Source organism: Canis lupus, chromosome 26, assembly GCF_048164855.1.
Source record: "Canis lupus baileyi chromosome 26, mCanLup2.hap1, whole genome shotgun sequence".
NCBI lineage: Eukaryota > Metazoa > Chordata > Mammalia > Carnivora > Canidae > Canis > Canis lupus.
Window position 1 is genome coordinate 7,094,227 of NC_132863.1, and position 15,527 is coordinate 7,109,753.

At 42.7% G+C, this 15,527-nt stretch overlaps 1 protein-coding gene across 1 annotated transcript in view; it reads right to left on the reverse strand.

Moving 5' to 3' along the window:
* Positions 1-664: 664 nt before the first annotated feature.
* Positions 665-15,527, reverse strand: part of KAT14 (lysine acetyltransferase 14) — a 35,114-nt gene continuing 20,251 nt past the window's right edge. Inside the window, exons 7-10 of the mRNA XM_072799943.1 lie at positions 7,309-7,445; positions 5,615-5,790; positions 4,084-4,274; positions 665-1,370 (exon numbers count right to left, since the gene is read on the reverse strand). Of these exons, the coding sequence (XP_072656044.1) occupies positions 1,197-1,370; positions 4,084-4,274; positions 5,615-5,790; positions 7,309-7,445 (678 nt within the window). The 3' untranslated portion in view covers positions 665-1,196. The remainder of the gene's footprint in view (positions 1,371-4,083; positions 4,275-5,614; positions 5,791-7,308; positions 7,446-15,527) is intronic.

Here is a 15,527-nt window from a genome sequence, read left to right on the forward strand (position 1 = left end):
CTCTCAGGAAGAAGGGAAGGAGGGAAGGAAGAAAAGGAAGGAAGTAACGCTGCTCCTGGCTGTCACCTTCATGGGCGGCAGAGCCTGGGCTGCTTTCCAAGGGCAGAACTCCCAGGCAGCCCTCAGGCAGAAGAGTAGTGCCTACCTCCTGAACAGAGGGATTTGAGCTGGCTCTGAGTGCAGCCCCTAGAACAAAGGATCTGACTGTGGTCAGATCTCCGATGCAGATTCTAACTGTGCACGCACAGTCTTCTAGAGACTATTAGGCTTCCTTTGGATTCTCACAGGGATCCGCATCCCCACAAGTTAAGAATCATTGCTCTTAATTAGATTGAAGCTCTGGCCATAGATAGTCACAAGGAAAGATTTTTGAGAACATCTGATACTTTTGGAAAAGCTCCTGCTCGATCCAAAAAACCCCACCTGACAGTCCATCTCTAACACTCTCTATAAACCAAAGAGCCTGGTCCTGCAGACCATACAGGCTCTGTCCCCAGCTGGCTCTACTTCCACCACCCACACCTCCAGCCAGGAGCACAGTCTCACTGGCAGGCAGCTCAGACACTCCAAGCCCAAACCAACTTCCCAGACATGGGAAGGATGGGTCTCCACCCTCCGGCCAAAGCTCCTGACAGGAGATGTAACAGAACAGGTGACACACATGTGGACACACATACTCTGTTTATTTGGACTGTGGCCAAAGTCAGTGAAAGACAGCAGAATCTCAGTGCCCTAGAGAAGTCCTCTTGGGTTCAACAACAGCTCACTCATGGCTGGGAGAGTGCTGGCCTCCCCTCGTGCGCTAACTCTCCCATCGGCCCTGACCGGCTAGAGCATCAATCGTTCATGGCTACCACACTTCCTCATCCTTTCAATGAAGAGATTCTCTCGAGGAGGGTATCAGCTTAGATACTCCTTTGTTCTTGCAAGCTGTCGGATAGACAGCATTGTTCAGTTCCAGTGAACTGTGGAGTCCTGAGACAGGGGCCAAGGCCTGTGCAGAAGGGACAGGTTTGCTGAAGGGCTGCTCGCTTCTTGATTCCACTGCCCCACCACCCATCTAGCCTTGGGTGAGAGATCTGAATGGCCGTCTGATGGCAGAGATTAGGGCCCTGGGAGACAGGAGCACCTGCCTGTGGGCCGGAATGAGGAGCCACCTGGAACAGCACCTGCGTCTCTGGAGCGCTGCATTCACCTCAGCGCCGGAGCCTCAGGAAGAATGCGTGTTTACACTCTGTACTCTCCAACGGGTAATATTTATCATAGAAATCTAAGACGTATTCTTCAGTCTTGAATCCAAACTTCTGGTAGAGCAGCATAGCGGGGTTGCTTGCTGAGACGTGAAGGGTCACATCCTTGCCCATGCAGGTCTGCCAAAAGAGTGGAAAAGTACCCGGTGAGAAGGAAAGAGCCTGAGGGAGATGAGTAGGTGAGGGAGTCTGTGAAGTGTAGGTAGGTGGTTATGACAACCGGGGACAGCCGGGACGGCAGCTGGGAGCCACAGCGCTGGGGACAGCTGGGAGCCCCAGTCTGTGGCCCAGCCACACACTCACTGAAGTGTTCGAGACTAAGGAAAGGATAGTGTGCTGCGTGTTTTTGCTCTCTGGGACAAAGGGCCCAGAGGGATAGTTTATTGTCAACAGATTATTTTATTTATAATTCAATTACACTTCCAAATACCAATACCTAGCACTGACAATCCTGAAGGAGAGAACAAGACGAGAAGTTCTGCTTTCTAAAACCGATGTTAGCTTGTACTCAAACTTGTAAAAATGCCCTTCCTAGACCCACCAGAAAAGATGCTAAGTATGAGGCTGGATACAAGGTATTAGGACTTTTAATTAGTTATGAAAGCTGAAGACTTGGTATGGACCTTTGGAATCCCACAGGCCCCCTCCCATCCATCCCAAACTAACATTACTGGAGTAATCTTCATTCTATTAATATGAGGCAAGTTCTTAAGATTCTTTAATTAGCTACACAGAAGAAAGAACTCAAAGTCATATAAATATAAACTAAGACCTAGCTTTCTTTTTTTTTTTTTTTTAAATTTTTTAATTTATTTATGATAGTCACACACAGAGAGAGAGAGAGAGAGAGAGGCAGAGACACAGGCAGAGGGAGGAGCAGGCTCCATGCACCAGGAGCCCGACGTGGGATTCGATCCCGGGTCTCCAGGATCGTGCCCTGGGCCAAAGGCAGGCGCTAAACCGCTGCGCCACCCAGGGATCCCAAGACCTAGCTTTCTGATGAGGAAGGCACTGAAGTACTGAGGTTGACAGGGTCCTTGAGATTTGGTAACCCACAGTTCCCCCAGGCATAGATTTAAGTAAGGGACTCTCAGGTAGACAACTGCACTCTTTTCTCTGCTTCTCTTACGTTGTGCGCCCAGTGGGACTGCTATGAGTGCATTAAATGAGTTTCATGGAGTGACACTCATGTTCCGATGCATGGTCTAACCATGGCACCATCAAGGACTACTGCCTGACTGAGCAGTACCATCAGGGCCTGGGGCTTACGGTCTGGCTGAGGGCCGAGTCCCACACACAGGATGAACACTTCTGCACCCACCTGCTGAGCCCTCAGTAAGCACTGACCCTGCACCAGACCTTCTATGAGACACAACCTGGGAGTATCGCCCCTGCTGATGAAGGGAAAGGTGGCAGTGCTGCTGGTGAGGACGGCAGGATGAACAGGGGGCGGTCGAGCCTGTGAGTGGGGTGGGGAATGGGGTGAGGTACAGATAACTGAGACTCTCAACACAACACAAGGGAGTACATGCTAACTGCTGTATGGAGAGAGAAGAAAGCAATTTCTAGAAAATGGTTCTAGGTTCTTGACGGCACTGGGAAGTGCTGAGCAAGTTTCGTTAATAATTGGAAAAATGATATTTTATCTTCTCCTTCCTCTATTTAAAAAGAATCTTGCCCACATAATACACAATCCTCCATGCCAAATGGTTTCTAAATTAAAGTTAATTAAAGAAATAAATTCCTTACATGTTTTTCGATATTAGTATATAAATTTTCTTCAACAGTCATACAGATATATCAAAGGATGAATTATAATTCAATATTAAAATCAAGTCTCAAAGGCTTACACAGCTTATACAATGACAGTAAAGTCAATAATAATCAGCAGTAATAGAATATGTAGTCCTGGTTGATACAGTTTTGCTAAGATGTTTAAAAATACCAAAACTTTTGCAACAGCATAGGTGGTATCATGCTCAGTGAAAGAAGTCAGACAAGATACTGTATGATCTCACTTATATGTGGAATCTAAAAAACAAACAATGAAAGGCTGAACAGACAGATACAGAGAACAGACTGGTGCGGTTGCCAGAGGCAGGGCTGGGGGGTGGGTGAACTGGCTGAACGGGGGTCAAAAGGTACAGATTTCTAGTTTATAAAAGCAGTCAATCCTGGGGAGGTCACGTACAGCATGCAGACTGCAGCTCACAATACTGTACTGTATATTTGAAAGTTGCTAAGAGAGTAGATCTTAAGAGTTCTCATCCCAAGAAAAAAAATGTTTGTAACTAAGTTTGTAACTGTGTCTGTAACCATGTGTGGTGATGGATGGTAACTAGACTCACCTTGGTGATCACTTTGCAACATAGTCAAATATCAAATCATTACACTGTACAGCTGAAATGAGCATGTTTTGTAGGTCAGTTATACCTCAGTAAGAAAAGACCTCTAGAGATCACAGTTCCACTTCTACTTCTCATAGCCATGGCAGTAGTGTTTCTAAAAGCAGAAACAGTTACCAATATGGGTCATACAAGTGCTTTGGGGTCTCACTTTTGATACTTTCTCATTTTTACTATACATGTTTACAAACTGGTTTCTTTGAAACCTGGGCCTGAACAGTGATCTTATTTTAAAGGGGCAAAGCTTTTTTTTGGTGTGTGTGTTAACAGCCTCAGGAGGGAAGGTGACTGGTGTTTTCTCACTGGGTTTCCGAGCCCGCCCATTCGGTCGGGCTGTGCTGGGAAGGCTCAGCTGGCGTCATCCCTCCATCCTTCCTCCAAGTCTTCCAGGGGAGCCCAGAGGTAAGCTGGTAGCACAGATGCCGTACCTGAATCAGATGATAAATCATGAAAGTTGCAATCCCTGCTCTTCTCCATTCAGGATGGACAAACAGAAATGAAATGTAAGCTTCATTGTACTTCACATCAGGTACCATGAAGCCAAAGGCAATGATGACTTTTTTATAAAGGACAACAACACTGAAGTCTGGATACTGTAGGCACTCAGACAGGTCAATGCCTAAGGAAAAGAGATATTTGGAGAGTCAAACTGTGTGCCTTCTGGAATTAAGGAACATCAAGCTGTTCAGTCTGTACTTACAACTACACCTGCATGCTAAAAACTAAACCAAAACAAAAAACCAAAAACAAAACTGAAAACGAAGATATATGCATAGACATACGTCAGATCATAAAAATAAAAATGAATTTTAGAAAATATCAAAACAAACACCATTTTTTCTAAGTCCACATTTTAAGAGAAGAGAGGCAGGGTACGGTGAGTAGCACAGAGCGCACAGGTCTAGAACTGGACATACCTGGCTGTGAACCTAGCCTCCTCTACAACATGTGTCAGCCAGCACTTTTCTAAACGTGGGCCTCAGTGTCTGCACATCTAGACTTCCAAGGGTGGGAGCAAAGACCCCGAGAGCCCATACTGTCCTGTTCTTCACCTTATACATATACAGCTGACAAGCTCTTTTGTACAAATGCTACATTTTACAATAAAGGGGATAAACACAAAATAATTGTATGCATAATGTTGGAGGCACCCAGAGTAAGGTCAGAAGTAGCAGATGCTTCTGGAATGTTCCTTTTGGCCCCCATACCACTCCTAAAAGAATGAGCACAACTCTACCACCACGTGCACTATTACCTGACTATCAGACAAGAAAGATGACACAGCACTAATCCCGATGATATCTTATCTAACATCTAGAAGACATGTAATATTTCTCTTGCGTTTCAAAGCAGCGCAGTAAGGCAGATCCACAAAGAACATGTTTATATGTAGTGACGAAAATGCATTCATTCCTTTACTTGGTGGCTTGGGTCTTCAGAGAGACAACATATTGAGGCTGATAAAATGACAAATCACACTGGGTTTACTCTTATTTTCAAAGTCTGCAATTGGGGTATTTGGCTTTTTAAAAATGCCTTTTGGCTGTACTAACACTCTCCCCAAGGAATAGCTAAATAAACAAAATCACAGAATTATTAAGCAAAAAATCAAAAGTGTCCAGACATGCCCAAGCTACCAGTCAGTGTATCACTGGTAGACATTATTTGGTATCTAAACTTATGTAGAAGCAAAACAGGTTGAAACTTTTATCCTGGAAGCAGAGACAGGGAAGAGAAACATACAAAAACACTATTTATTACTTTAATTGCTGGCTTCTTTTTGATCTCAGAAAAAAAAAAAACGTGTTTATATTTTATTATTTCTATCTTAGTAGAGACAAACTAAATGAAATCATGAGTAAAGGTTTTAGAATCACACGACATACATTAATTAAAAAAAAAATCAATAAAGTGAACTACACAAAACACTGATTTGCTTAGTTTCGAAGGGGAACATACCAGGCCAAAAAAACTCCTGACACATAGAGTTTATCGTTGGGATGTGATTTGGCCGGACATAACAGTAATCAAGAGGTGCCTCGGCTTCCGGCATCCAGTGAGGGTCACTCCTGTGCAGGTGGGAACGAATCTGTGACAGGAGCTGCAGTTTGGGTGGCTTTGTTTCATAGTCACGCCTCCAGGATCACAGAAAACAACAAATTCAAGTAAGAAAAATATCCGTTATTATTCCTAGCCAAGTTATTCACATAAACTATTCTGCCTGAAAATTTTAAGCTAACTTGTGCTACTTCCTATGGCAGACAGCTTGGTAACTTGATAGCCTGACAGTTTTCTGGAATGAAATTTAAAATTCGCTCTGTTAGGGGTGCCTGGGTTGCTCAGTCAATTACACATCTGCCTTCGGCCCAAGTCATAATTCCAGGGTCCTGAGACAGAGCTCTGCATCCAGCTTCCTGCTCAGTAGGGACTCTGCTTCTCCTTCCCCCTGCTCCCTGCTTATGTTCTCTCTCACTCTTTTCTATCTCAAATAAAACCTTAAAAATAAAATTCTCTCTATTAACATGCATCAGACCAAAGCACTCTGTACCTGTACTCTGGAACCCTACTTGTGCTGGTGAGCCTTAATGGACAGAATGAGGGAACACACAGCAGCCTGATTCCAGCCTGCGTGCTCTGGCCCAGGAAAGAGCCTGAGGAGGGAGGGTGCAGGTCCAACGGGGCTGCTGGGCCAGGCTTGCATGCGGCCTCTCACAGGCTCTGCCAGGGATGGCGGTGCTGGGCAAAGAGGATCAGGTGATCTAGAGAAAGCATGGTCAATAAGACAACACAACTTTCTCAAGACAGCACTAGGGACCTCTCTAGTTAGCTTAGCTTCCACAGCACTGCCTAGACAATGAGACTCATCATCACCCTCAAATATGAGCCCAACTGAGATGTCTCTCCCATTTTTTTTTTTCATTTCACAGACTACTGAATATATATAACTTTAAAATTTAAAGAAACTCAATAATGAGTATAATACTCATAATGAAGTCTAATGGAGTTAACTTATCCTTGCTTTTTAATTTCTTCTATTTTTATTTTTATTTTTAAAGATTTTATTTGAGGGACGCCTTGGTGGCTCAGTGGTTGAGCATCTGCCTTCAGCTCAGGGCATGATCCTGGGGTCCTGGGATCGAGTCCCACATCAGGCTCCCAGCAGAGAGCCTGCTTCTCCCTCCACCTATGTCTCTGCCTCTCTCCATGTCTCACTCATAAATAAATAAATAAATAAGATCTTAAAAAAAAAAAAAGAAAAGATTTTATTTGAGAGAGAGTGAGTGAGGGAGAGAGCACAGCCAGGGTGAGGGGCAGAGGGAGAGAATCCCAAACAGACTCCCTGCTGAGCGTGGTGCCTGATATGGGGCTTGATCCCAGGACTCTGGGATCTTGACCTGAACCAAAGGCAGATGCTTAACCGACTAAGCCACCCAGGCACCCTGCTTTTTATATTTCTTTCAAAGGACCATCATTTCTGCAAAAAACGTATAGTTGAAGCAAACAAAAGACTGAACACAGAGCACAGACTCAGTCTGTGTCAATGCCTGCTCACAGGGGTTGGTCTAGACTTGCTCCAATGGGAAACCAGGGCACAGAAGCCACAAATACCATTCCTCACAACACACTCAACATCACAGCTCTTTTCCACATACCTGATATAAGGTTTCAAGATCCGAGAGGTGTAAGGGCTGACAATACTCTGGTCCACAGCCATATCTTCCGATCCCACCAAACGATATAGAAACCTAGTGGTCTGGTGCCGAAATCCTTTCCTGGATGGCAAGGCAGTCTAGGAGAAAGAAACGCTGGTTATGTCAAGATAAAGTCACTGAAAGGATTGGTTTGATTTCAGAGAATTAGTATGTACATATTCTAATGTGTCAGAAAGTAGGCCTTTTTGTGTTACTTATTCGGAACGCTCAGATTTCAATACAAATCTCACAGGTACCACATAAAATTAGATATGAAAAACCAATCTTGGTTCTAACAGTTTAAAATTGAAATAATTAAAAAAATTTTTAAGTTAAAGATCTTAAGTCATTTAAGTGAGTGAAATTCAAGACCGAGCACTGGATTTACGGTTTCTGTAAGTTTCATTCTACCTAATAACATCTCCAATCCACAGTCATCAGATATTAACACACTAAAAACGTGGGTTCTGCTGCAGGAGTATTCTGTTATCCACAGAGCAGCAGGGACCAATTACAGCTGCTCCTGTATACAGATTTATTAAAAAATGCCTCTATTCCGATGAGTAAATTTAACAGGTGTAGGACTATCATTCCTATGACAAATCATGAAAGCAGAGAGGCCCTACCAGGGGTTGAATGAGGAGGTGGCTCTGTGTTCCTTAGGTGGGTGTCCTGATAGAACAGGTGGGCTTCACCCTGGAAGCCTGACTAGAGATGCCTGCTTCTGGGAGTGCTGCTCCAGGGCCCTCACCATGTAGTAACAGAACATGTGCAATTAAGGTTTTATAGCAAAGAGCCCAGATGGAAGATTAAAAGGCACATTTATAAAGTGGTTTGCCAAGGCCTGGATGAAGTTTAGAAACTTGAGTTGTTGTGGGAGAGTCAGTTTGCTCTTTACCCTAGAAAATAACTTTGTTGTCAAGAGAGCAAGAATTCCTTCTTTTATAATTTGCTCTCATTACTTTCCCCAACTGGACACCAAAACTTTCAAAGGATGACTCTGAAAGTCTTCTAAGACTTTCCAGTAAGTTTCAGAGGGAAATTCAGAGCCAGGCATATAATTTCCAAACACAGCCTCAACACTTCTTCCTGTGCCTGTGGGTTCATATGGCTCATCATGTCAAGCGGCAGAATCTGTTCCCACCCCTTGAATCTGGGTGGGCCTGACCAATCATAAGGCGTCAGAAGCAACACTCTGGGACCTTGAGCCGAGGCCCTAAGAGGACCAGCAGCTTCCACCTTCTGTCTCTTTGAGTCCAACTGCCATGGTGTCCAGGCTGGAGCAATGAATGTCTACAGGCTACAGAGATGGGCTCTGGAGGAAGGGAAGCCATCCTGGTCATTCCAATCCTGACTCAGCTACCTGCTCAAGGCAGCCATGTGAATGACCTCAGCCTTCAGCATATGGGATAGAACCACCCCCCAGTTGAGTCTTAGTCAACCCACAGAATCAGAAGAAAGTTTAAATATTAAACCTCTCAGTTGTAGAGTGGCTTATAATGCAGCAAAAGATAACTGAAACACCAGCCAACAAACCACTTTCCCATAATAGACAATTTGGTTCATGTCTCAAGGAGAGTTGTGTGGAACTCCATAGACGTTATCTAGTACCCTAACTTCTTTCCATCTAGCCCCTCCTCGACTTCAGCTTAGATCACTACCACTGCTTCCCATCAGTCTCCCTGCTCCCACTTTCACCCCTTATTGACCATTCTCCACACAGAGCTAGATGTTTCTTTTAAAAATAAATAAATTCCCTTCCCTTCGTCAAAATTCCTACATGGCTTCCTTACAATTCATAGTCCTTACCTGCGACTGCAGGATCTGCCTGTTAACCTCTGTGGCTTCATCTCCTACCCACTTCCTCTGCAGTCACCATGCTCCAGCTCCAGACACCAAACTATCTGGTGCTTTCCAGTGTGCACCTGGGCCTTCTGCCTTGAACCTTCCTCAATCTGGGTCTCCTTGTGGACCAGGATGGGGTCGAGTGAGACCTTCACTGAAAGGCTGTCCTCAAGCACCCTGTCCCAAGTGGTACTACTGCCTTCTGCTCTCCTACCCGTTGCCACATCCACCTTGCAGGAAATGATCCCATTTAGTTAGTCCTGTCATCTCCTGTTCATGGGAGTATCTCCCTGCTCCATCTAGCAGGCACCTTCTGCCCTTATTCACTACAGTGTCCCCAACTAGAGGAGTGTGTGGCACACATCAAGTACCCAACTTAGGTTTGCTGAATGATGAAATGGTATGGGGCGAGGAGGAGGGAAGCAACCCAAAGCTAAACAGTTTTGAAAATGTTACATGGGTTTCTTCAAACTTCTAAACAAAATGGAGCAGTAGGTGGGCTGCTGGGTCCCTTTCCCAAACCCATCCTGAAAGATGCCACAAGAGTGAGGGAAGATGGAACAAAAAGGCTGTGAGAAACCCCAGGAGCAACCGAAGATGGCCGGGTAGGTGAGGCAGCAAAGGGCAGCCTGGTGCAGAGAAAGGCTCTCCATCACAGGTAGGGATGGGGGCACTTCCTAGTTAGGCCATTTCCTCTTGCAAGCTCTGCTCTGAATGGATCTCTGCCAATCAACTTGCCAGCAAGTGTCAGCTGGAGGGGTCACAACAGGATAGTGCTAGAGCCTTAAAACTGCCAAGAGGGTGACAAGCTAAGAACCAGACTTTTGCCCTTTCCTCAGGTGTATATACCAGCAAAGGTACCTGGTTATACTAAGGGAATATTCATTCACAAGGGAAAAAAAATCAAGATATGTCAACAAGCAGTGCAAAAGAAAGTAAACAAACTATACTGGAAAAGGGCAGAATTAATTTACAAGTCAACTAAGCATTTTTAAAAAGCAAATAAACAGTGATCAGGGAAGTGCAAACTAAGACAACAATGAGATACCACTTGACACCCGCTAAGATGGCTATATCAAAAAGATGTATCAAGTCCTGGTAATGACATGTGGAGAAGTCAAGGTCTTCATAAAGTGCTGGAGCAAATATAAGATGGTGCAGCTAATTTGGAAAAGTCTGGCAGTTCTTCAAATGTTAAATATGTTACCATTTAATTGAGGAATCCCACTCCTAGGTATATACCCAAGAGAAACAAAAACTTATGTCCACAAGAAGACGTTTACACCAATGTTCAAGCAGCACTATTCACAAGAGTCAAAAACTGGAAACAACTCAAGTGTCCATCAATTGATGTGTGGATAGACAAAATGTAGTGCATCCATACAATGGGGTATTATGTAGCCATAAAAAGGAATGGAGTGCTAATATATACTACAACATGGATGAATCTTGAAAACATGCTAAGTGAAAGAATACAGTCAGAAAAGATCATTTATTATGTGATTTTACTTATGCAAAACGTCCAGAATAGGTAAATCCATAGAGGTAAAAAATAGATTAATGGGGGCTGGGTATAGAGGTTGGCCAGTAATAGCTACACCATTCAGGGTGATGAAAATGTTCTAAAATTGATTATGATGATAGTTATACAATTCTGTGAATATAGCAGAAACCACCAAATTGTACACTTTGAATGGGGGGAATTGTATGGTATGGGAGTTGTATCTCAAAAAGGCTGTTAAAAAAAAAAAAAAGCATAAGTAGACTCCAAGATAATAAAGGAACCTGGGAACAGGAATGAGTATAGTTATGAAGAATCTCTTATTCATTACTGGATATTAAATACATGATCACTGAAATAAAGCACTGAGTGAATGAGTTAGGGATAGATTGAGGAACTCTTCAAAGAGGCAAAGGAAGAGATAAATGAAAGAATTAATGGTGTCGGGATCCCTGGGTGGCGCAGCGGTTTAGCGCCTGCCTTTGGTCCAGGGCGCGATCCTGGAGACCCGGGATCAAATCCCACGTCGGGCTCCCGGTGCGTGGAGCCTGCTTCTCCCTCTGCCTATGTCTCTGCCTCTCTCTCTCTCTCTCTGTGTGACTATCATAAATAAATAAAAAATTAAAAAAAAAAAGAATTAATGGTGTCAACATCCATATAAGAAGTCCAGAAAAAGAGGGGAAAAGTAAAAGAGGAATATATTTAAAGAAGCAATGATGAAGAATTTCCCAGATTAAAAAACATGTAAAAGGCCTTCTGGTTTCCCATCCAGCATATAAGGAGAATGGAAGTCGTCACTGTATCCTAACAAGTAAAAAGTTGAACAAACTGAAAATCACTCTTCGTAGACCCATCAGAGAATTGGGAGCTCAGAGAAAGACAAACAGGTGAATACAGGGAATCATAACTTAGCAGAGTAGAAACCTCCAGGAACCAGTGCTGGGGTAGGAAAACCTACCCAGCAATGGACAAATTGCTGGAGGCACAGTGTGGATAATGCAGAAAGAAAAAACTTGGGGAAGGGGACATTTGTGACTTTTACCTCCAGGAGCTCTACCAGGTTCTCATTGTAAGGATCAAAGAAAAATCCCCTCGGGCTTCTGGCAGGGAAAAGGTAGCTGTTTTGAAAATATGTCAGAGTCCCTTATTCTTAACAAGTTCTGCCCACAAGAGAAACTATTTTACCAGAGCCTAACCCACTTGTGGAAAGGGAATTAGCCACCTCCAGCTCCCGCCAGACCTTCCATGTCACCTAACTGAGGAGGCAAATCTGAGAATCACTGTGATAGTCACAGCCCAGGGGCATGTGTTCACTAAAAGACTGAGAACTAATCATAGGACCACAGAACCCTTCTCACCCTATACCTCACCACTGTACCACTCAAGGCTTACTTTTCAGTTCCTTTTACCCAAGATATCATATTTGGGAGTTCAATAAAAAATTACAAGGTACACTAAAAGGCAAAACACACCACCTGAAGAGACAGAACCAGACTCAGACATGGCAGAGATGTTGGAATTATCAGACTGGGAATATAAAACAATTATGATTAAAATGTTAAGGGCTCTAACGGATAAAGCAGACAATACCCAAGAATAGATGGGCAATTTATGGAAATTCTAAGAAAGAATCAAGAAGAAATGCTAGGGAGCAAAAACATTGTAACAGAAATGAAGAACCGTCTTTGGTGGGCTCATCGGTAGACTAGAGAGGGCTGAAGAAAGAACCTCTGAGCTTGAGAATATGTCAAAAGGAACTTACAAAATTGAAAAGCAAAGAGAAAAAAATGACTAAAAAAAAACAGAACAGGGGGATCCCTGGGTGGCGCAGAGGTTTAGTGCCTGCCTTTGGCCCAGGGCGCGATCCTGGAGACCCGGAATCGAGTCCCACGTCAGGCTCCCGGTGCATGGAGCCTGCTTCTCCCTCTGCCTTTGTCTCTGCCTCTCTCTCTCTCTCTGTGACTATCATAAATAAATAAAAATTAAAAAAAAAAAGAACAGAATATCAAAAACTGTGTTACAACCACAAAAAGTGTAAAATACACTTAAGAGGAATACCAGAAAAAGAAGAGAAAGGAACAGAAGAAATAACTGAAGTAGTAACGATGAAGAATTTCACCAAATTAATCAGACACCACACCAAAATCACAAATCCGGAAAGTTCAAAGAACAAAAGTAGGATAAATGTCAAGATGAGTACGTGGAATATAAGAAATAGTGAAAGGAAGGAAACTGAGTGGGAAAAATTAGAGAGGGAGACAAACCCTGAGAGACTCCTAACTCTGGGAAATGAAAAGGGTTGTGGAAGGGGAGGTGGGAAGGGGGTTGGGGTAACTGGGTGATGGGCACTTGATGAGAGGAGCACGGGGTGTTATACTGTATGTTGGCAAATTGAACTTAAATAAAAGCAATGTAAAAAAATGTCAAGATGAAACCGCTTAAAAGCATAAAGTTGAACAAAAATCAAAATGGTTGCACTAACGCTTCAGTGAAGCTCGATTTTAAAGTAACCTTCTCCCTCTCTTCCACACACCTCTCCGCCTCCCTTCTCAGCCTTTTGTTTTAGGGACCCAGTATGATCCTGAAGACATGTCCAACAAGGCTGGCAGCACATACACAAATCCTGTCAAAACCAGCTAGATCTTTTCTCTGGGCGGGCTCGCAGTTTTAAAGGCCTTGGCCTGCTGCAACCTCCTTTGCCTAGTAAAGCAACAAAACTATTGTTCCTTTTTTATCCCAAACTCTGTCTTCGTGCTGTACTTGGCTCTGAAGCATAGAGGTTAGTGGTTTTCGTCAACAAATCAGCATATAAGACACTTGTGACTGAAGGTGAAGTGGTGTCAAACAAAATAAAGGAGACTGAAAATACTACTTTAAATGCTCAAAAAGAATTAAAGATTAGAAACAAAGACAAAATTCTGAAAGCTTCCAGGGTATGGGAGAATAAAATAGGAGACCACCTACAAAGAAACAAGAATAAGACCAACAGAGGGGCCCGCTCTCAGCAACACTATATATATAATAGAGTAATAATTTCAAAATGTTGAAGGAAAAACCAAAATGATAATTTTATATCCAGCTACACTATCATTTAAATACAAGAGTGAAATGAAGGTATTTTTAGGCATATAGGTATTCAAAATTAACCTCAAAACAACCATATTTTTAAAAATTGTTAAAGGAAGTAGTCTAGCAAGAAATTAATCTAGGCTTATATTCATTTATACTGTGTGTACATATACACATATTTGGGTTATTTTTATTTCATTGATGTATATTGTACTTTCTATGCCAATAACACATTATTTTAGTTAATATATTTTATAATGTATTTTGACATATTAGAAGGCAAGTTCCTACTCATGATCGTCGTACTCACATAAGAGTAATAAACAAGTAAGTGAGGTTTACTGCTATTTAAGTAAATACAAAAGAAAAAAAAAACAGATAAAAGCATGCAAAAATATCCTATCTGGAGGGAAGACTACATGATACTATTAAAAAATCAATAGAGAAAAATATGTCCTGAGTTACGGCCTATAAGAATAAAAACAGAGCACGTAACTTTCTTTATAGCAAAGAATCAACATCATATATACTATTTTCTCTGACCACAACATAATTTAATTAGAAATTAAATCAATTACTAAAAGATAGTTTAAAAGTTCTGTATATCTAAAGTCGTAAGTCATAGCTAAATCAGTATTATAGGTACATTTACAGCTATGACTGTATTTATCTGAAAACAAGAAAGGGTATGGGTTGAGCAAATGCATTTATAGCTGTTCTCATGTGTCACCACATTAAAATGATATGAAAATCACAGGTCAGGATGGGGGATTAATCACATAATTTTATTCCCTCCCAAAAACCCACTAAAACTACAGAATCAGACTTAAAAAAAAAAAAGAGTAGCATACAAAAATAGAAAGATCATGGGAAGAAACATCTGGGAAGCAGATGGACAAATACTACTTTAAAGCCAAAATTCCAAGTTGGCTTTGGGTAAGGTGAGAACCAGACCAATCTGTACTGCAGCACACTCCTAAAACTCTGTAGCAGCGTCAGACTCCTCTGGAGCTAGGGATAAATGGGGAGGTAGAATATGGAGCAGGTAAAAGCTGTTTGCACAGCAGTTCCATCCTCAAATAATCCTCAACCTCCTACTGCCAGGTGGCTGCCTCCCCAGAGACGTCTGGAGGTCCCTTCTCTAGAGAAGGTGTAACCAACACTACTGAGTGACAAGTGTCACTTGAGGGGCATGCACAATGAGGCCATCATCTTAAGTCCCTGCTGCAGCGCACCACCTTTTATTTAGTTTTGTCATTTTATTTTTTTTCACTGTAAATGCCTTCCTCGCTCCCCATCCTCTATTTCCCCCTCCCCTCTGGCAAGCAGTAGTTTGTTCTCTGTAATTAAGAATCTGTTTCTTGGGCACCTGGGTGGCTCAGTCGTTGAGCATCTGTCTTCAGCTTAGGTCATGATCCCAGGCTCCTGGGATCAAGTCTGGCATCAGGCTCCCCACAGGGAGCCTGCTTCTTCCTCTACCTATGTCTCTGCCTCTCTCTGTGTCTCTCATCAATAAATAAAATCATTAAAAAAAAAGTCTGTTTCTTGATTTACCTTTTTTGCTCCTTCATTTTTCTTAAATTCCACATGAGTGAAATCATATGGTATTTGTCTTTCTCTGACCTATTTTGCTTAGCATTATAACTCTCTATGTTGTTGCAAATGGCAAGATGGCATTCTTATGGCTGAGTAATATTCTACTCTGTGTGTGTGTGTATCTATATACACCTATGTATACCTGTAAAACCCATCTTCTTTACCCACT